Source organism: Perissodus microlepis, chromosome 18 (genome assembly GCF_051167445.1).
Source record: "Perissodus microlepis isolate ML-2025 ecotype Zambia chromosome 18, ASM5116744v1, whole genome shotgun sequence".
Taxonomy (NCBI): Eukaryota; Metazoa; Chordata; class Actinopteri; order Cichliformes; family Cichlidae; genus Perissodus; species Perissodus microlepis.
The window spans coordinates 29,068,437-29,093,370 of record NC_140478.1 but is presented as its reverse complement, the minus strand read 5'-3'; the positions used below and the strand labels follow the sequence as shown (position 1 = coordinate 29,093,370).

At 38.8% G+C, this 24,934-nt stretch overlaps 1 protein-coding gene across 2 annotated transcripts in view; it reads left to right on the top strand.

Moving 5' to 3' along the window:
• Nucleotides 1–24,934, top strand: part of LOC146368110 (receptor-type tyrosine-protein phosphatase N2-like) — a 217,722-nt gene that overhangs the window by 184,169 nt on the left and 8,619 nt on the right. For both annotated transcript variants that reach the window (XM_084911857.1, XM_084911856.1), the window contains exons 17-21: nt 2,533–2,610; nt 5,645–5,764; nt 6,337–6,503; nt 13,309–13,362; nt 21,329–21,393. In XM_084911857.1, coding sequence (XP_084767983.1) covers nt 2,533–2,610; nt 5,645–5,764; nt 6,337–6,503; nt 13,309–13,362; nt 21,329–21,393 — 484 coding nt within the window. The remainder of the gene's footprint in view (nt 1–2,532; nt 2,611–5,644; nt 5,765–6,336; nt 6,504–13,308; nt 13,363–21,328; nt 21,394–24,934) is intronic.

Here is a 24,934-nt window from a genome sequence, read left to right as displayed (position 1 = left end):
TTAATGAGCAAAACTCGCTGCCACCGTGTCGCCTTTTCTCTCTCTAGGTAAAATTATTTTAAGTTCATTAGAAGTGCATTATTGTTTGGCATTCATAAAAGGAACAGAGGGCCATTAAAGACAATTTGGTGTGCGGAAAAACCCCATAAATTATCTGTCTTCCCTCTGTAATTGCTTCCAGCTAAATTGGTCAGCCAATTATTACATTTACTATACAATTTGCATGGTAATTGGCAGGGTTGTCACTCACTTGCTCGCGAATTCAGCTCACGTTCATCTCCTGTCTTTTGCTCTCGACGCCTCCGCCACCCTTCTGGAATTTTCATTAAGTTAAGGAAGAAGTCTGAGCTACTCTGCAAACGCTAAGCTCCTTCTCTAAGAAGCTTCTAGCCATGAATTTCAGTACTTTAAACAGGGGGAACATTTTACTAACGCACTTAGATTTGCTCATTTTGAAAGGACTGATGATTTTTCCTTGTGCATGGGTGTGATGATTCGTGTCCCCTCATTAGTTCTTAAAAGTGTCTTTGAACGAGGTATTCATCCATTTTATATTATATTATATTGCATCTAATATCAATTTATTCTTTACACCAAGAAAAAGACACACTGTAGAACATTCCTGGAGGCCCATTGGAGCATAGTGTTTTTTTTTTCCATGTATTGACAAAGATCAATTTTGTAGAATTGCTTTTCCTTATTTGTTCACGTCAGATGTGTGTAGTGCATAAACCCAGAGACGCAGAGGTGGATTGTGATGAACTAAAAGCAAGCCATTTATTAAGCATGGAAAATACATTACAAAAGAAACTGAAAACTTTCAACTACATTTGTGAGACGTAAGGCTAAGGCTCGCTGGGAGACATGAGAGGAAAGTGAGCTGCCACCCCGACAAAGGCAAAAGGAAAGAGAGCAACTATACATATACAAAAGGGTGATTAGAGGAGTGGAGACAACTGGAGAAAATGAGACATGGCTGAAAAGAATCATAACAGACGAGTAAAGGAAGCAAAATTCAAGACAATGCACAAGGAACATGGGCTCACCAAAATAAAACAGGAAGTGAGGCTTAATACAAAAAAACCTTAACACAGGAGGAAAGAACGCTAAGGGAGGAACTGAGAATAGAATAGAATAGCTTTATTGTCATTGTAACAAATGAAATTAAAGGTGCACCCTCATTAGAAAAACACAAACATAAACACATGCGTGCACACACAATAGACACAGACATAATGTCCTGTTGTCCGGATGTATTGCACCCATCCCTAATTGAACAAAGAAACTCATGTTATTGCTTTGATGAGTGTGTTTGCTGTTGGATGAAAGCTGTTTGAATCTGTTTGTCCTGGTTTTGAAGAATCTAAACTAAACTAAATGCACTAAGTACTACATGAAGTTAATATAAACATTACATAAACCAAGAATCACAATGAACAATTAAATAAGCAACTCCACTGCTGAGTTTGCTGAGGTTCATTTATGTCATTTATTTTTAAAGACTCACCATAAGCATTGTAGCCATCACATTCTTGGTCGTTTGGCTCGAGAACTGACCATATTTGGATTGACCCTATTTAGCACTGAAGTGCTAAATTATCAGCTAAATTAGAGTTCCTCCTTAGGCATTAACATCAGCACAAAAACTATATGCTGGGAGCTTCATGGCATTGATTTCTATGGCCAAGCAGCTCCTGTAGGTGTAATGTGTATGTGACCCAGTACTTTTGGCCATATAGTGTATCTGCCAGTTGATAACATAGACATAAAATACTAGAATGAATTAATTACACCAAAACTGGAGCACAAACTTACAACAGTTAACCGAACAGCAAGTGATAAATAAAAACATAACGCCATGACCTTAAAGGGACTACAACTACAAGCATGGTGCAGCAATGTTTATTCTGCTGCAAAGCTGTACATTTTAACAGTCTGCCTGTTATCTTTTGAAGCCAATCTCAAGTTGCTCTATCTGCAGTTTTTGGGACTTCTCCATTGGCTTTATTTTTCTAGACCCAGACGTTGCTGCTTAGATCAGGATGATGATGACAGAAACTAGGATGAGGAAAGTTGGACAATATCAATATGGTATAGCAGGAATGACCAAAAACAGCCAGGAATGCACAATGATTTGATTATTAAACCTATGCAAAACTATCACACTTACGTGAAAAAATACACTTAATGTAACAACTGGAACAGCCGTCATTCTCTCTGATTGGAATAAACTTTGCAAATGTCTGTTATTCTGTAGACTCACAGGATAAGATGACCAAGGTCAGAGCCAATGATTGGACTCTAATTTATCCTTTCTTCTCAGATCTGAGTTGACCTTGCTGTGCTGTTAACTTCCTGAGAACTGTGCAACATTTGTTTTCCAGAAATGAGGGACCAGTGAAGTCACCTAAACAAAATAATCATGGGCTTTAAATCTAAACATTTGAGACAGGACAAACATGAATTGTACCATTCAAAATGAGCCATCCTTGATAAATTTATACCCTCTTGTCCTTTTTCCTCTCCCCACAGATGGATCACGATCCCAGGAACCCAGCCTACATTGCCACTCAAGGTCCCCTGCCCTCAACTGTGGCTGATTTCTGGCAGGTAAACACACACAGACACACACACACACAAATACAAATGCATTCACACACACTCATGAAACAAAAATCAATACAATCTCCTCTCTTAAACAAGAGTTAGCCGATTTTTATTAGTGCAGCAAGTCACACAGGAGACCAGCCATTTCTGTGGATGTCATTATTAATCTTTCCTTCACCATAACACTCATTGGCCTCACCACCACTGTTTTTACACATACACACACACACACACACACACACACACACACACAGGCCTTCAGTGGGACACATTGTTAATGCAGGGGGTAGCAAACTCTTTTCCCACTGTCCCAAATGTTGGATTGGGTTTGAATCTGAGACCAGGAGATCAATAAGTTATTCTGGCCAGTCTTGGTGTTAGGTGTATGTTGAGTGGAGCAGCAGGGAGGTTGGAAGGAAAGGTCCCCTTGTCAAACAAGTTATATCCCCGCTGGATTCTCACTTGGGCAGACCAAGGAGGGGCACAAAGAAAAAGAAATCTCAGGCTTGCACAGAAGTTCCAACTAATCCAGGCAAGTGAAATATAAAAATCAGTTCATTTGAAACGAGCTGTGTAATATTCATTTTTTGTTAAGATGTGAAAAGTATCCAGAAAAACCAAGAACACAGAATCCAAATATTATTTTCTTGGTTAATTTGGAAATAAATCCCATATTACCACTTTTCTTAATAAACCTTAGTTTTGTTGCATACTGTGCTCTCGATTAGGCTCGCCAATTATTTGTTTGGAAAAGGCTTTAAAAAGTTGTGATTAACACAAAAAATTTTGTAGGTACACTGTCACTTGTTAAACTGCCCATTACCACAGCGAAACTGCTTTGGTTCCTGTCATTCCACTGCTGTTAAAAAGCATGCGTGCTTAGCCAACCCACTCTTTATAAATAGAGACTGAATAAAATAAAAATGTCAAATTTGGCTTCATGTGAGCAGTCAAGACGAGTGGGAAGTGCGGTAAGATGCGTGTGCACAATGGCACATTTATGATTACACAAAAGTGGAACTAAAATAACTTTAGTTTAACAGTCCAGCAAAGTAAGCAAGCAAACAAAATGCTTGAAACGAGGCAGGAGAGGTGAGAAGTTAGGCGTGTGACTTCCGCCTAACAAGCTGAATTTCCATTCAACTCAAGCTGGGTTTCCGTAGTGACAGCGGTGGCGATGTTGAGGTCTTGTCTGGGGGAATGAGAGCCCTATTACACCACTACTCGCCTCCTCCCTTCCTTCTTCCTTTCCACTAATCCCCGTCCAGCTCCAATAATTCTCTTTCAGGGAAGGAAAAGTGTTGGTTGGTATATTGGTCCTGTTCCTCTTTATTCACACTTTACACCAACATTTCTGCAACGTCCTTCTGTTCCATTTCTGTAGTCCAAATCTTGTTTTTGTCTAGAAATATCTACATTTTTGAGTGGTACAGAAGGCCAATATAAAAAGAAAGGACAGTCAACTTACCTCTATATCTGCGAGAGTGGTTTTAGGATGGATGCCCTTGACCTGAAAGAAGTGCACATAATGTAGTTCACATAGGAGTCCCAGTCCTTAAAAAAGCAATAGACTTTCTAAATAGATGTGAACGAGAAGCCACAAAACCAATATGGGTGTCTAAGTATCTCCATATCAGTCCGCAGGCCTTAGCCTGTAGCTAAAAAGATCATTTAAAGACTTTATCTAAAAGCCTCAGACGATTCCTGCTGCTCATCATGGATTCATCTCAGGTTCATTAAGTGGCCTCTCTGTGCTTTACAGGCTTCTGTACTCGGGCTTTATTCAGCCTTCATGTTGTGTTGAGGCCCAGTTGATTTAACTAGCATTACTGTGTCTTATCAGATTGCTTAATCAAGAGCTGGCCAAGGTTATTACACAGGGAAAAAGTCCAACATCTTCAGAAAGTTTATGTACACAAAACGTTCTAAAAGAGCACGGCACACCCTTCACTTTTATTGTGGAAAAATATGGGTTTAAATAAATGTAGCTTTTTAACAAACCTTGAGTTTTAAAGGAGGGAGCTTTTCCCCCAGACAGCAGCAGCAGCGGAGTTCGCACCCTGTCAGCTGAAGCAAATTAACACAATTTCTCAAAAAGTGCACCGTCACATTTTTAGATCCATGAGACTAATCACTGAAGCAGGGAGGACTGAGAGGAATAGTGCGGAGAGGCGCAGTAATTCAAAACCCACCGCAATTAACATCTGCTAAATCTTCGGCAAGGTGTGGCAGCGCTCATGACCGAGCGGCAGGTGCGGCCATCTTTATAATCTAACCCGATGATGTGGGAGCGGTATTGTTTTATGGCTTCTATTAACGGCTGACTGTTACCTCTGAACAGCGTTGAATGGATCTCCTGAGCAAGCCCACCCTCCGGCTGTGAGAATATGACTGCCAGAAGTAAAAATACGACCACAGGCGGGTCTCAGATGTGGAACGACCCAGCTGGGGGAGGGAACAGCCTGAACTGCTACAGCAATTACTTGTCACAAAGCTTTACTTCCTTGTAGTTGCTCACAAAAGTTGGAAACAGCAAGCATGTTTCAAACCAAGATTTTTCTTTTTTTTTCCTCGCTCCCGTGAAACAAACACCTCCCTTTCCAAAATGATAGCTAGAACAAAATTTGAACTAATGATGGACCAATATCCAAGAGAGTGGGTGAGTGAGGACACGTGTCAGTGTTACTGTTGGCAGGTTCTAGGAGGTGTTGACAGCTTCATATGAGATCTTGTTCCAAATCAAGCTCTCCGCTCCTTCAAGAATATGACTCCTACTCTTAAGAAATGGCTGAACGCTTTACTTTTGATTAAACTTAGAAGTTTTCAAAGAACATAAGTAACACAGAATATTTAGACTTTTGAGAAAGTTTATCTTAAGTGCTGCAAAAAAAGAATAACATAAATGAATTCGGAACAATTAAAAACTAAAAATTCATTCATTCTTGTCTCTATCAAGAAAAAATCTACTTCATTTCAAAGGAATAAGGCCTTTTTAAAGAGCTACAATCATTTACCTGCCTGTGTATTTTGTTTGCAGATGGTTTGGGAGAATGGCTGTGTGGTCATTGTTATGTTGACACCTCTTGTTGAGAGCGGGGTGAAGCAGTGCTACCATTACTGGCCAGATGAAGGATCCAACCTGTACCACATCTACGAGGTAAAAGAAACTCAAAGAAGATCTGTTATTATTTTCTGTCACATATATATATTGAATACAAATGTCTGAAACTTGTCTTGATTTTTGTTGTGAATGAGGGCAGAAATCCTCTCACATGTTGTTCAAATCTGCTGTTTATGAAGGGCAGCCAATCAGAAGAAAGTCTTCAAATAGACATTGAAAGGTGCTAAATTGGCCTGTTTCAGGGCTGCACCAATGCCAGTGTACGCTGAACATGGTTATTTAGGATGCTACACAGCTAGGCGTTAGGCTACAGCAGTTTTATTCCATTAGCATCTGACTCAGTATAGCATGTGTTGACTGTGACCAAATAAAAAATCAATTATTTATCACAAAAGATTATCGTCTTAATAAAACATGGGATATTAAGTTGTCTTCCACTTGTAATCAGTCAGTTGTCACGTGACGTCTGTGTTTTTGTCATCGTAATTCAATTTAGAAGTAATTTACTCTTCTGGAATTAGTAAGTGCATAAGCCGATCAGAACATTTCTCGACTACAACAAATTTCATGCATGGGGGAATACATGTCTGTCTCCTGCATCCTTCCAGGTGAACCTGGTCTCTGAACACATCTGGTGCGATGACTTCCTGGTTCGTAGCTTTTACTTGAAGAACATGCAGACCAACGAAACGCGGACCGTCACTCAGTTCCATTTCCTGACCTGGCTCAACCAGAACGTGCCGGAGACTAGCCGAACACTACTTGACTTCCGCAGGTAGGGAGCTTCTTCAGAAAGTTTCAGAAAGCTTAAAACAAAACAACCCACTCTCGTTCCTGGGTCATCTAAAGCTGCTGGGTTTGTTTCCAGTCCTCAGGCATCAGAAACATGTGTATAAAGTCATTTGGCCTTTTTTAGTTTTCAGTGCACAAACCTAACAGTAAAAGAAAAACTGAAAACATCTTGGGGCAAAACACAAAGGGAGTCAAAAACATGGACCAATAACTCTCGCCATCCAGTTTTCTTTCTTACGAGGTGCCGTGGTGTTTACAGCAAGACCATCTGTCCTGCTTTAAGGGCGAAGGTTTCCTCTTATGCATCATAAATGACCATTGACCCTGTGCCGGGGTCCTTTTCACTGTTATCTCTTGACAAAATGGAGAAAAACTAAACAGCCTTGAGACAAGGAGCTGTGAAAAGCAGCATTGTTATCCCTCACGGCGATACTACCTACCTTTGAGTTGACTCTTACTCTTTAACCATGGCCTGCACATTGTATGTTTTTTAAACCTATTTTTCTATAGTATAGTATAAAAGACTTCTTTGCATTTTGCTTAAAGAGTTACTTGAAACTGATTTTTCATTTGAAATGCATAAAGTACTTAAGCCAGCTTTTAATGTTGATAGAGAAAGCACTGAGGTTTCAGAAGCCATCAAAGAAACTTTTTGGAAGTTCTCTTCAAAGGCGCCTTTGGAGCAAACCCACTTTGATAACAGCATTCATTTCCACAGCAGAGCTGAGAAACACCTTGCATGATATCATTCAGGAAAAATCGCCACAGTCCGTTTCTTCCCTCGTGTTTTGCTCCGGTAGAACAAAGGCAGCTTACGTTTTCATTTTGTAAGTGTACATAAGAAAAACCAAAATACAGAGCAATGGTAGCGGAACATTTGCTTTTGTGTGCATGCTGTCAGTCTTCTCCACATGTAAATATAACAAGAAGGTACGGATGGGAGAAATATTAAATAAATAAATGTTTTTGCAGTGCTTTGCTTTTCTTTTTTGTTTGTTCTCCTTGATATGTTGCAGTGCTTGACTAACTGGAACTCTCGCTGATCCTTTTCTTTCATCCTGTGATGAATAGGCTAACTTTCAGGAGCCACACGGCCTTTGGTTCAACAGCCTCTTCCGTTGTCCTTTAGTTTTGGTGTATTTGTTAGCCCATGCAACTTATCTGAAGGTTCTCAGAATTCACGAGTAGGGCATCAGAAGAGCAAAAAAGTCAGAAATCCAACCTTGCAAGCAAATCTTCCAATGCACCTAAATCGCTTTAGCTTCCAAGGCTTGAATTTTGTATATGCAGTTTTATTACAGTTCAGAAACTGGTCAGGCTGTGCCATATATTAAAATCCAGTAGGTCATATGCGTGATGGTTCTTCTCTGGCATTTTATTTAAAACAAAGATAAAGTGAAAGAGTCTAATAGAAGCTCCTGAAGTTGTTTGTTTTCCACCCTCCTCCTCCTTCCTGAGCCACAGAGGCTTTGAAAGGCTTTCGTGATTTCCTTACAGCATAATGGCTTCAAACCTCGCACTTCTCCAGGAGTTTTGACTTGTGATCCTGAGGTGCAGGCAGAAAAATATCTATATATCCTCTAAACATCCTGGGCGCTTTCCACTCGATAACAGTGTAATTCAAAATGCATTGAGGATACTCTTCCAAAGTGATCCTTTATCTCTGGCGCCTTTATAACTGTTCTCCTCCTTTTCCCCTTCAACCTCTTTTAAACTGATATACTGTATTGCCTATTAGGTGTTAGCCGCCCTGGCCCCTTTTCTCTGATTCACTGTGGATTTTCTCAAGTGATAGACCCCAAGTCAGGTTTATATATAGGCCTGGTGTCTCCATTCTGCTGGCGCACATCAATTAGGTGGGATATCAAGAGTAAGAGTTTGTGGTCACTGCTATTATAAAAGGGTCTGGTGGGCGTCACCATACACCATCAGTTAGGAAATATTGCCTTTACTCACAGGGCAGCTGGGTCAGAACACAATGAAGAAGGCACAGAGGGACATATTTTTCACTTTTATTACAGCAGATATGGTGCTTTCGTAATAGCAACCTGCCCTTTTCTTTATTTTTTGGTGTTGCCTTTTTTCACCTCGGCGATTTGAGGATACCGGCTGAAGTACCTCTCCATCATTTGCGCTTGTGCAGGCATGTTATTCACTAATCACACTGGCCTAACTGACCCGAAGCCTTGCTTACAACTCCTCTCTGTCCTTGCCCCGTTTTACCAGCTAACTTGCGGTTGCCAGTGTCATTTTTGTGATGTTGCAGCTAGTAATATAAGCCCAGTTGCATAGTCACAAAAGTGATCATTGGAGACTGTGACTCTACAACCAGGGGGCCTCATGGGCCCTCCCCCCAACCCACCCTTTTACTTCTCTTTTTCCCGGTCTTCTCCTCCTCCCCTTATTTTCTCCTTCTTCATCTCACTCCTCCTTCTCTGTTCTCGCTGTGCCCAGTGACCTGAGATGACCTCTTCCCTTTTTGCTTGCTCATGGTTTGCTTGACTGCCTCCGGTCTCCCCTCCTCTCTCGCCTTGCTTCCTTTTCCTCTCTTGGTCGCTTTTGTCTCTCTTGCTCCTTCCCGGTATCTGTCTCTCCTCCCTCACTTAGCTTTAGTCTGTTTCTTTTTTCTGTGTTGCCTGGTGATTCCTGACTTAGGGTCTAATACTTTGTCCTTATATAAACAATAAATAAAACTTATATTTGGGGTTTTTTTGGATTGTCCAGTCATTCATCATATGTGCTGGTATCAGATTCTTATAGTAGCAAAACATAACCTTGAATTTATTATACATGTTTTACAAACCACTTTATTATATACTACTTCTGGAGTAAATCATGTAAAATAGCCGTCCATCAATTTTCTTCCACTTATCCTACGTGCAAATTGGATATTTACAGTATATTTTGTGGTAGACGTGTGTATTTTAACCCAAACTGTGGCCTTTTCCTATATGAGTAGTTTTGTTACCTAATTCTAACAAGTCAGTAAATAAAAATAAAAGTCTAAAATATCATACTAGCCAAACTCCAGTCTGCCAGGTCTCAGACCATCAACAAAGGATAACATTTCTTTCCAACCTGCTAATGTGGACTTTGCTGGATCTTCTGCATGCAAAGGGGAACAAACTTTGGGCTCCCTCCATCTAGATCCAGCTGATTACACAGTACAGGCTTTGAGCTTTATAAGTCACTTTCACCTTTGCTTACTGGATAGGTTTAGGCACTGAAACTGTATGGTTAGGTTAAGGAAAGGATGAGGGTCTGGATTAAAATGTGCCCCTTTAAACTGAACCCAGTGCATCACAGAACTTGTGCCAAAGACACTTTGTGTGTGAGATGCCAGCTTTTTCAACAACATGGCAGTATTTGACTGAAGTCACTGAAACATATGTATATAGGCTTAGTTGTATCAAATAGGCAGATCTGGGACCAGTTTCATAATGTGGAAATTTGCATGCGCTGTTTACAGGCAGATTGCAAATGGTGGCAGTGTGGCATTCATGAGTTATTGTCTCTAAAAATACATTTTTAAGTGCTGCAGGGCTGCTGCGTGTCGATGCATGGGTTGTGTAGACATGACTGTGTTTGAAATAATGGAACACACCCAATTAAAAACATGACCTCATATTGCAAATGTGTTGATCGGAGAAATGTTGACCTTGTTGTACATTTTTGGTGGTTTGCAGACAACAACCGGATCTTTCACAATATTGATCCAAAAATGCTAATGCGTACAAAGAGCGGACATATTCTAAGTCTTTCATTTCTGTCCGTCAGCTTGCCAGTCTGTATCTTTCACCATCTCTCTCTGTCGTCATCCACTCCATCGATTTTTTTTCCCGCTCTTTTTTGCGCCTCCCTTTCTGGCTTTTGATCCCCCTCTCGCTATCTGGCTAATATCTCTCTTATGGGGCATTTCCTTTGAATCTCACGCCCTTCTACACACCTACACCCCGACCTCCCACCCCGCCTACTGGCGATTCTCTGCTGGCTGTTTCCATGGTTACATCACTTTTGATTGTCTCTAGTGAGGTCTGACTTTTCAATTTTAGTGGGGCGGTGGATGAAAATGTGAGGGGAATTTTGGTGATCAGCCTTCGTGTTTTTTAAAACTCAAGCTTGTGTAATGTTGCTTGTTGTTTGCCCTGCAGGAAACACCAGGTAAAACCCACTGCTTATGTCATTTATTTAGCTACAAAGTGACAATTATATAATTATACTTGCTTTTTTTTGCCTTCTTTTGATCTCATGTAATAATAAGATATATACATTTTTAATTCAAGTGCAATAACTCAGGATATGAACAATGAGCAAGACAAATAACTGATCATTACTTTTTACTTTGTACTTCCCACTACACCCTGTTTTTAAAGACAGCTATAAATTTTAATAATTAAACATAAATGACCACAAAAACTTCAAGTTCAAGTAAGGAAAAGCATCAAAACTGCACGTTTGAAGCTTCTCTCTCTGACTGGTGATGCATAATGGATTATAAAAAGGCCACACACATACACACAGCGTACCTTCACATAATATGTTTCAGATGAATATTGCTATTTTGAGTTTCACCATAAAATAGAATCAGAGATGATCTCCAGCTGGGATCAAACTCGGCCTTTCTGCTGCGTTCTCAGATGGAAGCTGTGAGTTTGTGCAGATCTGCTCACTGCTGTGTTTTTTGATGAACAAGGTGCAAAGTTGTTGTTTTTTAACCCCAGTCTTTAAAAAAGAGAGAGAAGAATGTGGTGTTCCTCATACTGTTGACGTTTTTTTATGCATGGGTGACAGCAGCCACAGATTGTCCTCTGTTGTGGAATATTATGATGATTTTCTTTCAGATTATAAATGTCTGTGCGATTCCTCATGGTTGTGTTCAACTATACTGATTATGAAATAAGAAGAAGTAAAAAAAACATGTACTATTTCATTTTGCGAATGAAGCATGCCTCTCTGATCTTTTGAAATTTGGTTTAAATAAATCTGTGCAGCACTATTATATGTGCTAGAAGTAAACAGTAAAGCAGGTTTTTGTAACAGCATGTAGATTATGGTCTTACTACATGAGACTATAAATTCTAATAATACAAAACCCAGTTTGGAAAAAGATGTCATTGTGTAATATCTAAATAAGAACAATGTAATGATTGATTGACATATTTTATTTACAACAGAACATAGAAAACAGATCAAATGCTTAGATTGTATAAATGTGACATTCAAAAATAAGTCATTCAGAATTTGATGACAAAAACGTGTTTACTGTAATATCAGTCTGTGGACATCTGGGGCAGGCAGGATAGTTCAGCACCTGAATTCTACTTCAAAGCCGTGCTGTTGTAATGATGCAGCATGCAGTTTAACATTGTCTTGCTGAAATATGCAAGCCCTTCCCTGAGCAAGACGATGGGTGTTGATCTAAAACCTGTATATGTCTTTGAGCACTGATGGTGGCATTCCATGTGCAAGCTGCCACAGGAGTACTAATGCACTCCCATACAACCAGAGATGCAGACTTTTGAACTGAACCTTTGAAGCTAATGACAAGCCAGATGGTCCCCTCTTCTCTTTAGTCTGGAGGGCACGGCGTCATTGCTTTCCACAGAATTTCAAATTTCAATTCATCTGACCACAGAACAGTTTTCCATTTTGCCTCAGTCCATTTTAAATGGGCTTTGGCATTTCTGGATCATGTTCACAGATTGCTTCTTCTTTGCACAGTAGAGTTTTATCCTGCATTTATGGACGGCGCAGTGAACTGTCTTCAAAGGCAATCATTTCTCAGTGTTCCTGAGACCATGCAGCGATTTGCATGACAGAGTGATGACTGTTTTTAGTGCAGTGTCACCTGAAGGCCGGAAGATCATCAGCATCCAGTATTGATTTTCGGGCTTGCCTTTGAGCACTGACTTTTCACCAGGTTCTGTTATTCTTTTTCTGATATTGTGCACTGCAGGGAATGAGATATTGGAAGTGCAGGAACATTATTCTTAAATTCTCCCACAATTTGTACGTGCAGATTTCTGCTCATATTCACATCTGAGAAACACTCTTTAAGATGTCTTTTTTATGTTACTGACCTGCTGCCAGTTAACCTAATTAGTTGCAAAATGTTCCTCCAGCTGTTACTTTTAAGTACCACTCACTTGTCCAGCATTTAATTGCCCCATCCCATCTCTTTTGAGATGTGACGCTGCTGCCAAATCTAAAATTATCTGCAAATATTTGTCATGTTTATTTACATTTTAAACGGCATTGCACCTTTTTTGGAATTAGGGCTCTGTTATTAAATTGTCCGCTATACCATGGTAGGTGGTATGGGACAAATCTGTGAATTTTATGGCAGTGATAGCCTTATTGAGTACCAGTTTTGACATGTGAAAACATGTAAAACATGCTAAAATTATAAGTAGTTTTGTGCAGGATGTTTTTTCTTATTTTTTGAAGCCTAGATACACACTGTATGTGATGCTGTATCTGTGATATTACATTTTTTCCTTGCAGGTTTTAATTCATCTATGCATGCAATAACCAAGAAGAAAAGTGTACTTACCTTCATCTTTATTACTATCAGTAAATATGCATTCTGTCAGAGAGATAAAACTGAACTGAACCTCAGCTGTGCAACACCATTGGTTTCCCAGTTCAGCTGTTATAAAGCAGATAATTGGCTCCTTAAAGTATTTTTTTCTGTTGATTTCTATGACGGATTTCTTAAGCAATATCTCTCCTTTTTATCATGTCTGTGTTAACACTTACTTTTTCTTTCTGTCTTGTTTTTTTTACAGGAAAGTTAACAAGTGCTACCGGGGGCGCTCATGTCCTATCATAGTCCACTGCAGGCAAGTATGCTAATAACTAAGGCAGAATGCTTTTTATGGTGGCTTATTCATAGGGTTCTAGCTTCCATTCACTGAATTCAGTATCAAATGCATTCTGTTTTCAGAGAGACATGCTGCATTATGCTGGCAAACTCGCAAACAAGCACAGATCTATTAAAGTTGCTGGTTAAATTGTTTTAAAGTTTCTTTTTTCAGAGGATTTAAAACTCAAATTGCCCTGGTCCTTTGTGGTTTCTGACCTCCAGTCCACATCACCATTTAATTTCCCACCAACTGCCATGTCACTTGTCAGCATGTGTGGGACGACAAACATTTTAAATGAGAGATTAGCCAAAAAGTTGTGATTTAATTTGACAAACTGTCCGCGGAGGAGGGTAACTTTTAATTGGAGGCAGTTCAAAGCTTGCAGCTTGCCGGTCAGAACCAGTGGGTGAGAGGGAGAGAGGGTAAATAGAAGTAGGCAGGGTTGCAGCTGTTGTGTTTGCATATGTGTGTGTGTTTTTGTATAATCACATGTGCATACCCCTACCACCTGAGGAAATAACTCAGACCAGTGAGACATAATTAAATCGGTATTTAGCAGAAAAATCTGCCACAGTTTTTTTGTGCAAGCATCCTCAGATGATTGGATTAAAAAGAAAAAAAACTTCAATAACAGATAGCTCTTATGTCTGTCTGCTCACTACTCCACCAAATGATCTATTATTTAATATGGTGCAATGGCTCCACTATGATGAAACTGTACATTTCTCGCTCTAACTGCTAGTCTACACCAGAGTATTAAACCTGCCTTTATGGAGCACCAGCCACAGTAGCTGGAACATCCTGAATTTTCTCGGCTACTCTTATGACACTTACTTACTCTGATGATCAACCAAATCCTTCAATTTGACGTGTGTTTATTGCATTAGAGGTTTCGAATTTTAAACAGGATTTGTTGGTATGCGGCATGCCGGGCATTGAAATCAACGTAGTTCTATATATATATATAGCAGCATTTTGCAAAAAACTGTCATCTCGAGACACTTTACTGTTAAGTTGAAGACCAGACAACATTAGAGTGAGAACCCAGACAATTAAATCTTCCCCTTGGAGAAAGCACATGGTGACAGTGAGGAGAAAGAACCCCCTTTTAACAGGAAGAGCACAGAGAGAACAACATATCGGACTAAACACATACTACAGGAGAGAGCAGACAAAAGTTATTTCCATGTAGCAGTAGCACAGTAGCTCACGGTCACCTAATCGAGCCCTAACTATAAGCTTTATCAAAATGGAAGGTTTGAAGCCTAATCTTTGCAGTAAAGAGGATGTTTCTGTCTCCCAAAAGCAAACGAGAGAGCGGAGCCTGATAGCTGAAGGCTCTGCTTCCTATTCTACTTTTGGAAGCTCGCAAGTGAGCCTGTAGTCTGAGAGCGAAGTGCTCTATTGAGATGAAATGATACTATGAGGTTCTTAAGAAATGATAGGGCCTAATTCAAGACGAGGAAAAAGGATTTTAAATTCAATGCTGAATTTACCAAGGAGCCACTAAAGAGAAACTAACATGGTTGAAATATGAGTTGTCTTTCTACTTCCTGCAGTACTGTCACAGTGGTGTTTTAGATCAATTGCAAGCTTTTCAGGTAGCTTTCAGTGCAACAGAATGATAAAGAATTACCGGTCCTAGTCCTTTAAAGCCAAGTGTTTCATATTTGATCCACGAGTTTTTGAGACAATGATGTAAAAGTCAATGTGAAATAAACGGCACAATTCATTTTTAAGGAAGAAATTGCAACAAAAAAATGCCGGATGCAGCAGATATGATAAAAATTAAAACTCCTATATGCAAATTAATGTATTATTTTTTTTATTTTGTCAGAAGGAACAATAAACGCTAAATTTTCTGGCAACTATTTTATGGTTTAGGCTTTAAAGGCTTAGTGGTAACAAACATATAGAAGCTAGCATGACATGTTATTGTATAATGGAAATAAAACCTTTGACAATTTGATTCATTCTCCTCCCAAAACAGCTAACAATGCCACTGTGGTGCCATTTTACTGTACATGTATGTCATTACAGTAAACTGATAAAACTAAAAAGAAACTTTATGCAATGTATTATGACGGTAGTAAAAATAAGAAATTAAAATTGCAATGCAAAACACAAATACTTATGTCACTTATGCCATGTGCATGTCTGATTCTCTTTCTGAAATAAATACGAGCACCCACAAAATCTCACTCAATCTGTTCAGTGTTCTTGGGACATATGAGCTTCAGTTTAACATGTATGCAGCGAGTACATGCAAAAAGCTGCTATTAGGGTTTGTAGGACAAGTACACACAGCTATGGTGAGCACAGAGGTTGATATGCATCATTCCTGTTTGAAGTTAATATGCAACATAATTATGGTGGTAAATTCATTAGTCTAAAAATTATGCTGACAAAAGAAAATAACAATTTGTGCTTACAAACACAATTAAAGACAAAATAATTTTTTTCAATATTTTTAATTTACCAAGTCAGCCTGTCACCGCCTGCACTGCTTAACACAAGATGAACTTTGTTACCCACAAGGGCAACTTTCCTTACTTTTTAATGTGCTTTAAGGCTGCAGTGTTTTCACGTTAGTTTGGTATCACTTAAATCCTCAGTAGGCGGGAGAATGTGAAGCACAGTTGGAGGTGTTTATTCATTTTTGGTCAGTATGATATTAAAGTTTGCATAGATAAAACCATTGCACACATAATTAGTGTGTTGCATGTTGCAGCACAAGGGAGCCTAAATGTAACGATGTGACTATGCTAACAAAGGGAGTAAATATCTTAAACATAGTAGGTAAGGTAACAAGTCAGATGTTCCGTGTGATTTGAGTGAAAAAAAAACCTCCACATTAAAAGTGAAATGTGTGGGTGAAGTGTTTGATTCATCCAGTCTGCACCGACGCTGCTCGACATCTCTGACCTCAGCATCCAGACAAACTGTCTTCATCAGAGCTGACTGGCAGGAGAAATTTACTTATGTGATAAAAACAGGCTTCACACCAGCACAGCAGGAAAAAAATCTGCAATGTTTTTTTTTTTTAATATGGATTCTTTCTGCGTATTGATTTCCCCTCCCTGCTGAAATTATAAAGTTCACAGTGACACCAGAAGTCTAATCAATCATTACATTAAAAAGTTCTCAACATATAAAGAGCAGGAGATTTTAAATGTGGCTGTAGCCACACAGGAGAAATAAAATGAAGCAGACGCTCTACAAATATATTGAAGCACTTATTAATTTACATTTCTTGGAGCCGGTATGACTTTATTTACATTTTATATCATAGAAGTTTATTTCTCCCATGCAGAGCACAAGTTTTGGTTTCAGACCTTTTGCCAAACCGACTGATTTTTGGAAATTGCGCAAATCAACAGTTTTACTTAAGAAGGCTCCTCACTGAGTGAAGTGACCCATCTGTATCTGTGTGGCAGCCATAACAAGAGTGGGTTGAATTCCCTAAATACAGAGGAAAGGTGCTTCAATGTCTCCTTTGTTACCTCCTTTAGTATATGATGTGCTGAATCAACTTTAACTAGAAATATTTGCATTTCCTGCGAAAATGCTGTGTGGATGCCTTAACGCTGAAGATGTCTGCTGAAAAAAGCTGAAAAAGTTGAAAAAAAAAAAAAAGATTGCCCTGAGCAGGATTCGAACCTTGCACTTCTGGTCTCAAGGCTGCTACTCATCTCACTGCACCAAACTCTTTCTCACAAAGAAGAGGTGGAGAGACTGATAATTGTGATGAGATGAGCAGAAGCGGCTGAGAATTGTGCTGATAAGAGGTGAAAAGGCTGAAAACTTTGCAGAATTTCTGCTGAAAAGATTTCAATCAGCAGAATTTCTGCTGAAAATAGTTTTTTCTGAAAACAGCTGAGATTTGTGCTAATAAGAGGTGAAAAGGCTGAAAATTTTTCAGAAGAGGTGAATAAGCAGAATTTGGGCATAAAGGAGGTGAAAATTCTGCTGAAAAGAGTTCAATCAGCAGAATTTCTGCTGAAAAGAGTTTTTTTCTGAAAACAGCAGAAAAAACTGAAAATTTTGCTGAAAAGAGTTCAATCAGCAGAATTTCTGCTGAAAAGAGTTTTTATCTGAAAACAGCAGAAAAAACTGAAAACTTTGCTGAAAAGAGTTCAATCAGCAGAATTTCTGCTGAAAAGCTTAAAATTCTAATGAAAACAGCAGAAGAGGCTGAGATTTGTGCTGATAAGAGGTGAAAATGCTGAACCAATCAGAGGTACTGCTTCTGTCTGCTTCATCAGGCTGTGTACTTGTATGTATTTCTGCCATAGACTGTTAACAAGAATCTGAGGTCCATATTAGAAAAGCTGCTAAAATCATAAAACTTTGCAGAATTGTAATAAATTATCAATATGAATTACAGGTCTGTGATGGTGTATCAATTTGTAGTGAAAAAAACATGTGGGCCAAGGTGGAATCGAACCCACGACCTTCGGTCTGAAGATCCGTTTCATTACCAATCGCGCCACTGGGAAAGAGAGCGGGCGCCTTGAAAAACAGGGTGATGAGCAGTCAGAATTAGATCGCGGTGAGAGGCGAAAATCGCCGTTTTTTGGAGTTACAAAACGTCGTGTAACTCAAAAACTAGGTGGGATAGAATCATAATTCTTGTACTGGGTGAATCAGCGGACTTTGGTGTACTTTGACTGCGATTTCCATAGCTCTTTGTATCTCAGTCGCGGAGATATGACGAGAGAAGAAACGGCTTCATTTTCGGAGTTTGAAAAATGAGAGGAGGACAGATTTCCACCCCTCAAACAAACGTAATTTATGGCTCAACGGTAAGATGACTGTAAAAACTGCTTCGACCTTGAGTGTCAGCACTGTCTTTAGATGAATTGGCACAAGCCTCATGTCTTAACTTTGCTTTGTTAAGGAGATATGACGATTTGAAAATGCCTCTCATTAGAGAGTTCCAGCTGTGATTTTGAACAAAGTCCCCATTCACTTTCTATGGAGAGTTTTCAGACATTGTGTTGCTCTGAGGCGATTTGATAAAAATCTGTAACTTCCACAACAGTGATAGTGACATTTTCTGAAAGCCAGCAAAAATACCTACGTTTTGATGTATAATTTGTGGAAGTTGAGTGGAAATTGAGCGAGTAGCAAGAAGTTGTTCGGACATGAAGAGAAAAAGTTTCACTGTCCACTCTGAGTTAATTGCATAGCAACCATAGCAACACATGTATTTTCTGAAAAATCACAAAGCTGCAACTGAAAATTTAAAGAGGCATTAAATGAAAACGGTAACAGATATGAAAAAGCTGAATCACACAGGAATAGCCCAATCATTTGAGAACGTTTTAAAGTTTGAATGGAGTTTCTAGGTGAAAGTATGAGGAAGTAGTTAAGTTTCAAAGACAAGCAAGTTTTAGCAGAATTGTGGAAGTTTCCCATTCATTTCAATGGGACAAATTAAAGGAAAAAAGTGTAATATTTTAAAAAGTATAATAGTAATAAACACCAAAAGTCATAGCGCACATTAGCAGAAAGAGCAGAACAGTTTAGAGTTTGAACGGAGAAAATCGGCTGAAAACTGAGGGAGTAGTTAAGTGCCAAAAAGTGTACGGAAGCAACTAGAATAAAATAGTGGAATAAAGAATAAAGAGAAACAGGAACTCAATGAAAGGAAAGGAAATATTGCGTTTTTTGAACTTCCAGTTTTTGAAACTGACAAGCAAATGATAAACATTTCTCTGCTTTATTAAAATCTGCATGTTATGGGTTTGTTTCCCAGTGTGAAGCACTCTGTGTATTTAGAAAAGTGCCTTTATAAAAAGAGATCATGATAAAAAGATCAAAGTGAAGTTTGCATTGATTATGTACTCATTTTGAGAGTTTCTGTAATGCCAGCTTTTAGAGGTACCACAAATTAAAAATGTTCTTCAGAGATGCCGAAAGTTTTAATAAAAGCAAGTGTTAAAGCGGATCATCTATTCAGCAGGAGGAGAAAATCTGGGTGGAAAGCTGGGGAATCCATATTTCTTACAGTTGGAGAGCTGACGCTTTTTATGCTGGATATTTTCTGGGTGGTAAGGTTTGAGTGGCAGTGAAGTTTTCCAGTGATTAATGCGCTTCAAATGCATTTAGATGCTTATGAAGACAATATTCTAACCTCGATTTGGACCGGTCCAAGTACATTCCTAAACTCAAACAGCCAAACATATCTAAGGCTGTGATAATATAGAGACTGATAAACTTTGATGTTCATGCTGTAGAGACTTTCACTTAGAGCCTCCAAATGATTTTGTCAAAGCCAACTGTGCACAGCCATTTATCACTGTAATGCATGCAGAGGGCAGAGTGAAGCAGTCAGAGTGAGGAGTGAGCACACTGAAGAGCGCAGATGCAGAAATTCAATAATCACACAGCAGCGTTCTCTCTTTTTTCCATCCACTGTGTATTTGTCTATTTCATCTTTCTCTTTCCCTTCCTCCTTGCCTCTTTCCATGTCTATCACTTTAAACAGAGTCAGAGAAGGCAGCAGACATCTTGACATGTTTACTCACAGCCCTCAGGCGTGTGCTGACACACACACACACACACACACACACACATCACATATCTTTGATCACTTTGTAATGATCCTGGCAAGGTGCAGTGATACGATAGAGCTATAATCACACCGTAATAACCTGTATAACACACACATGAACACGCGCAAATCTAGTGTGTAAGATCAGAGTATCTCTGTAGAATAGGCACATACACACTCGCAGGCTGCAGTGGCACTTCTCAATTACTGCAGAAAATAACAAAGGTCCCAGTGAAAATGAAATATTCAGAAAGTATGGACCCATGCCAGCATGCACACACACACACATACACACACACACATACACGTGCACACACCAGCGCATGAAATAGACTGGTAGGGGTGCAGACATCAATTTTCAACACTTGAAATAAATCTTGGATTGAAAATATTCCCTCCACATACAAAGCAGAGCGTAATTCAGTTTCTGCACACTGTGTTCAGTTTGTTTATTTCAGAATAGACAAACATACATTTGCTCCTATGTCTCTAAAAACAGGTTTACATTTTTGATGTTTTAAAAAGAACCTCTCAGTCTCTCGTTTCTATAATTGTACACGTTTGAAGTTGCTTATCCCCCTGAAATGGCATTAGAAGACTCGTAAACCTCGACGTATTAAATCTTTCTGATTGATGCTCGCTCGCTTAACACTGGAGTTGGGTCGCGTCTGTCTTCACTCCAGAGGAAAAACAAAGAAAGACAATAACATGAACATGGCAGAGGATACAAAATAAATATAGCAACTGTAAACCTGAAGGTGTTACTCGGCTTTGCAAGCTTGCCAGCAGTCCTGCCAAGTGATCTTATGCTATAAACATTTCAGTGTAATATTTTTTCCTTGGTTATATGATGTTATTTAAAATTGTATGAGACACTGAAAGAACATTTAGTCCTCCTTGTCTGAACTTGAAGAAGTCGACACGGTGGAAGAGCTGATCGTGATAATGCGCTGTGTAATTATCTCTAATCAGCTCTCACACTCAGCCGCTCACATTTTTACCTAATTCAGTACATAACTGATATAATGCAGTATTGCTTTTTGGGCATTAACAGGAACATTTAGTGTACCTGTAAAAGATTTTTATTCATTTTATTCACTCGTATTAATGTTACACTTTGTGCATTTTCCACATCCATATACGTATGACATCACATAGCAACAGAGTAATGATGTAAATGAACATTATGGAAATTAATGTAGAAGTATAATTAAAAACATCAAGTGACAGGAATTAGAAAATTGCTTAATTGGCGATAAGCGACGATATGACGTTATCAGACAAATTTAATTAATGCTTCTCCGTCTGTCTCTCATCCTCTTGCATTCTCCCTTTTTCCCTCTCTCCCTCATATCCTACTCTCTCTCTCATCCACCTGAGCAGTGATGGTGCTGGAAGAACTGGGACCTACATCCTGATCGACATGGTCCTCAACAAGATGGCTAAAGGTAGGTGTTCCCTATCCCGCCTCGCCCTTCCTTTTCGCCAGTGTGGAGAAGGTGCTCAGTTTGCCGGCCCTACCTGTTCTGACTGGAGAAATAAAAAGCACGGCTGTCAAATTATTCCCGCTATCATCAAAGTTATTGCTTTTTGCAAAGTTGGATGATTGCATTGAAAATAATGACATTTAATTAGATCATTACAGCGATGAGTAGCTACGAACAATGACATTTTCCATTAGCACACTCGATCACTCTTACTTTCTGCCTCTGAGCCAGAGAAAACAAGCTGATTTTTAAAATATATTATTAGTTATTTTTTATTAGCTTTTGCTTAATTACTGCAAATGAATATCTGTTTCATTATCTCAGTGGATGCTCCGCTGCTCTGGCACCATGCTGCAGCTTGTTTTTCTCCTGTCTCGCCAACAAAACACAGTTAAACTCAGTAAAATCCAGACAGAGAGCAAGTGTGATTTTCATGACATGGTGACAGAAACGAGCTAAAAAGAAGTGGAGACGTAAAATTAGTGTGCAGGCTGTTGGTAATTAACCTGAACTGACCATGAATTGTTTATTTGAAGTGCCATCAGGGACTCACAGCCAGTGCATTTTAAGCACATTATAAGTGCTTGATAATTACTATAATTACAGTATGATATAATAGCACAGCGAGTAATTATGTAAGAGACTGAATATTTTAAGGGGCAGTGATGGTTCTTGATATCATGTTAAGTGAAGTCTCCTTTACTGAAGTTCACGTTGATTGTATTTTATTTACAAAATATTTTGATTTGTTTAACAAACCAACTTCCTTTTACTTCCTCCATTCATGTGGTTCGATTTGTTTATAAGCCTGAGCCTCTAATCGCACATCTGTCTAGTCTCTTCACGTCTTTCAAATTAAAAGTCTCTAATTGAGTGTGGCTTCATGTTAGAACAACTTTGAAAAGGTAGATAATGTTAATAAGGCAGATGTTTAGTGTGTGTCAGTAAAGTCTTTCTAAAAATTGATTCCTCATGTTTCGGTCACACGATGTAAAGACAGAAGGTGATCAATCCACTGTTTCCACTGATTGGACATTTGTGTGTATGTGTGCGTATCTTTCTTTGTAAGTGTGTGTTTGTCCTGTGGTGGTGCTGCTGTAGCAGAACGAGCTCCTGGGTCTTTAATTCTAGATCAAAGGGTCAGTTTGGGCTTCAGTGGCCGTTTCCCAGGCTGTCACACTGTGCTGGGGCCCTTCCCAAGCACCAAGGGGCCAGGGAGGAATGGGTGGGAGTTGGTGGATGTGAGGGGGAAAGTCCTCCGTGTCCTTTTATCTCCTTCCCAAATCCTTCCCATTCCAAACTTGTCTATAAAAACCTAATTGGCTATTGAAGCAACATGAAATGAATTCATCTCATAACAAGTAACTTTTGCCTTGGATATTTTTAAACAAAATATATTTTTTGACAGACAGCAGGGAGAGTACATGGATATCAGAAGAGGAAAACTAATGAAAACTGTTTTCTTTTCTTTGCTAAGTAAAGGAGGAGATTTCAAATGATCTGAAGTGTAGCCGAGGCTACTGTGGCAGCAAATTAGAGCAATGAGCATTTTCCTGTTTGACATCGAATTAACACATTAGCTGTGGGTCAAAAGTTTCCATTAACACTACGCTGAAAATATATATGAGAATGTGAAACATGCAAAAAGTTGTCCTTTGCTGCCATTAGATTTTACAACTTAAATACAACTTAATTTCATTTTTATTCTATTATTATTAGTCTTTATATAATGGATTACCATAGCTATGTGGACTGATCTCAACTTTAGCTTTGTGACCTTTGACCTTTCCAAGCTAACTAGCTTGGAATGCAAGGTGCATCCATGCATTGTGTGAATGCATCACACAGATGCTGCTAAAAAACATACTTAAAAATGCAGCTGCACAAACACAGTCGACACTTGAACCAGGCCAGGTGAAGCCTAACAGACAGGTACAGTATTTAGGCGACGCCTACCTGTCACCGAAAGTGACTCAAAGCTTTTAATAATTTCTAGCCTTAACCCCTGATAAATTGTAAAAGCATGAGTCATTAAAAAAAAAAACACACATTCTTCATTAATTTGTTATAAAAAGCAAATTAGCAATTGAGATTGAAAATGTTTTTTGTTGCAGCACATCTTAAAAATAATTGAAAACCAAATTAAAAAATAAAAAATTAATGATGAGCACAAACAGGAGTAGAACCATAGTCTCCTACATGAAAGTATCATCACGTCCGTTCATCACCCAGCTGTTTCAAGCTGGTAAAGCTTCACGTTTATTAAGGCTCTTCATGTTTGTTTGCTCCACTTTGTGAATAAGCCTGATAAAGGCCCATTCTAAAACGAGGTCTAACCCTCCCCGTCCTCACTGAGATATTAATAAACAAATTTTTTTTTTTATCTTTTTCAAAAGAAAATCATCTTTTCTTTGAGTGATGTAATCGGACCGTGGTCAGGAAATGCTAGAGAGGTTTTATTGTGAGGATCAAAGTGGATTTCACCATTGATAGAACGGTGTGAAATCTGTGTTAGGTAGAGTGTTTATGTTGGCAGAAAAATAGGATTTTGACAGCACTTTATGTTTTTACTTTATTTTATTGCCTCTGAAGATGTTTCATAAACTGGGGGAGTTGTGAAATCTGCTGAACTCATACAGGAGCGTGTAATCTCTCAAGGTAAAACATGAAAATCAGCAGAAGCAAAGGTAGACGACTCTCACTTGGTCTGAGCTGTGCCAACCGACCAGTCTGTCACTATTATCTTTAAATTCCTCATTTTAAAAGATAAATTTCTTTGCTCCATACTTTATCTTTTTGGGACAAATTTGAGGTATGTTCACTTGAGTACTTATATTTTTTTATTCCAGTATACATACTGTAGTACTGCTTTACCATATCCTAGGTGTTTATATCCCATATACAAACCACATGATCGTCTTCTAACATGTTAGATTTTCATAAACTACAGTGCATAAAATGAAATTTTAATGTGCAGGGTAGTTAAAGTTATTCATCTGGAAAAGATTAACATGAAACGGGTGCCTAAAAAGGCCAAACAGAGTATTAACTCATGAGTTTAGTGCTTTGGTCTTCCAGCCAATGGTTGTAACCTCTTTGGTTTACTCTCTGTATTCATCACACAGATAACTGCATAACAAAAAGGCAAAGTTTCAGTTGTAGCAAGCAGATATTTTCCTCCGAATTTGGTTGAGACCAAGACAGAGCTAATGCTCATACATTAGTTTTGCTATGAAGTTATAATTAAATCAGTTATTGCAGCTTTAATTAGGAGTTTTGCTTATGCTATTTCTTTATGATGTACTTATCCCCTACTTATCCTCATTTTACAGCTCAGCATTGTACGTGTGTCTACAATTAGTTAAACTGGAAACGTGCTCATTACCAAAATTAACTAACTAAATTATACAAAATCACAGGCAACAAATACTAATGTATAAAATTAAAGGTGCTGCCATTGCTTTGTAACAGTGAAAAGTAACAATCATCTACAAAAATGTAT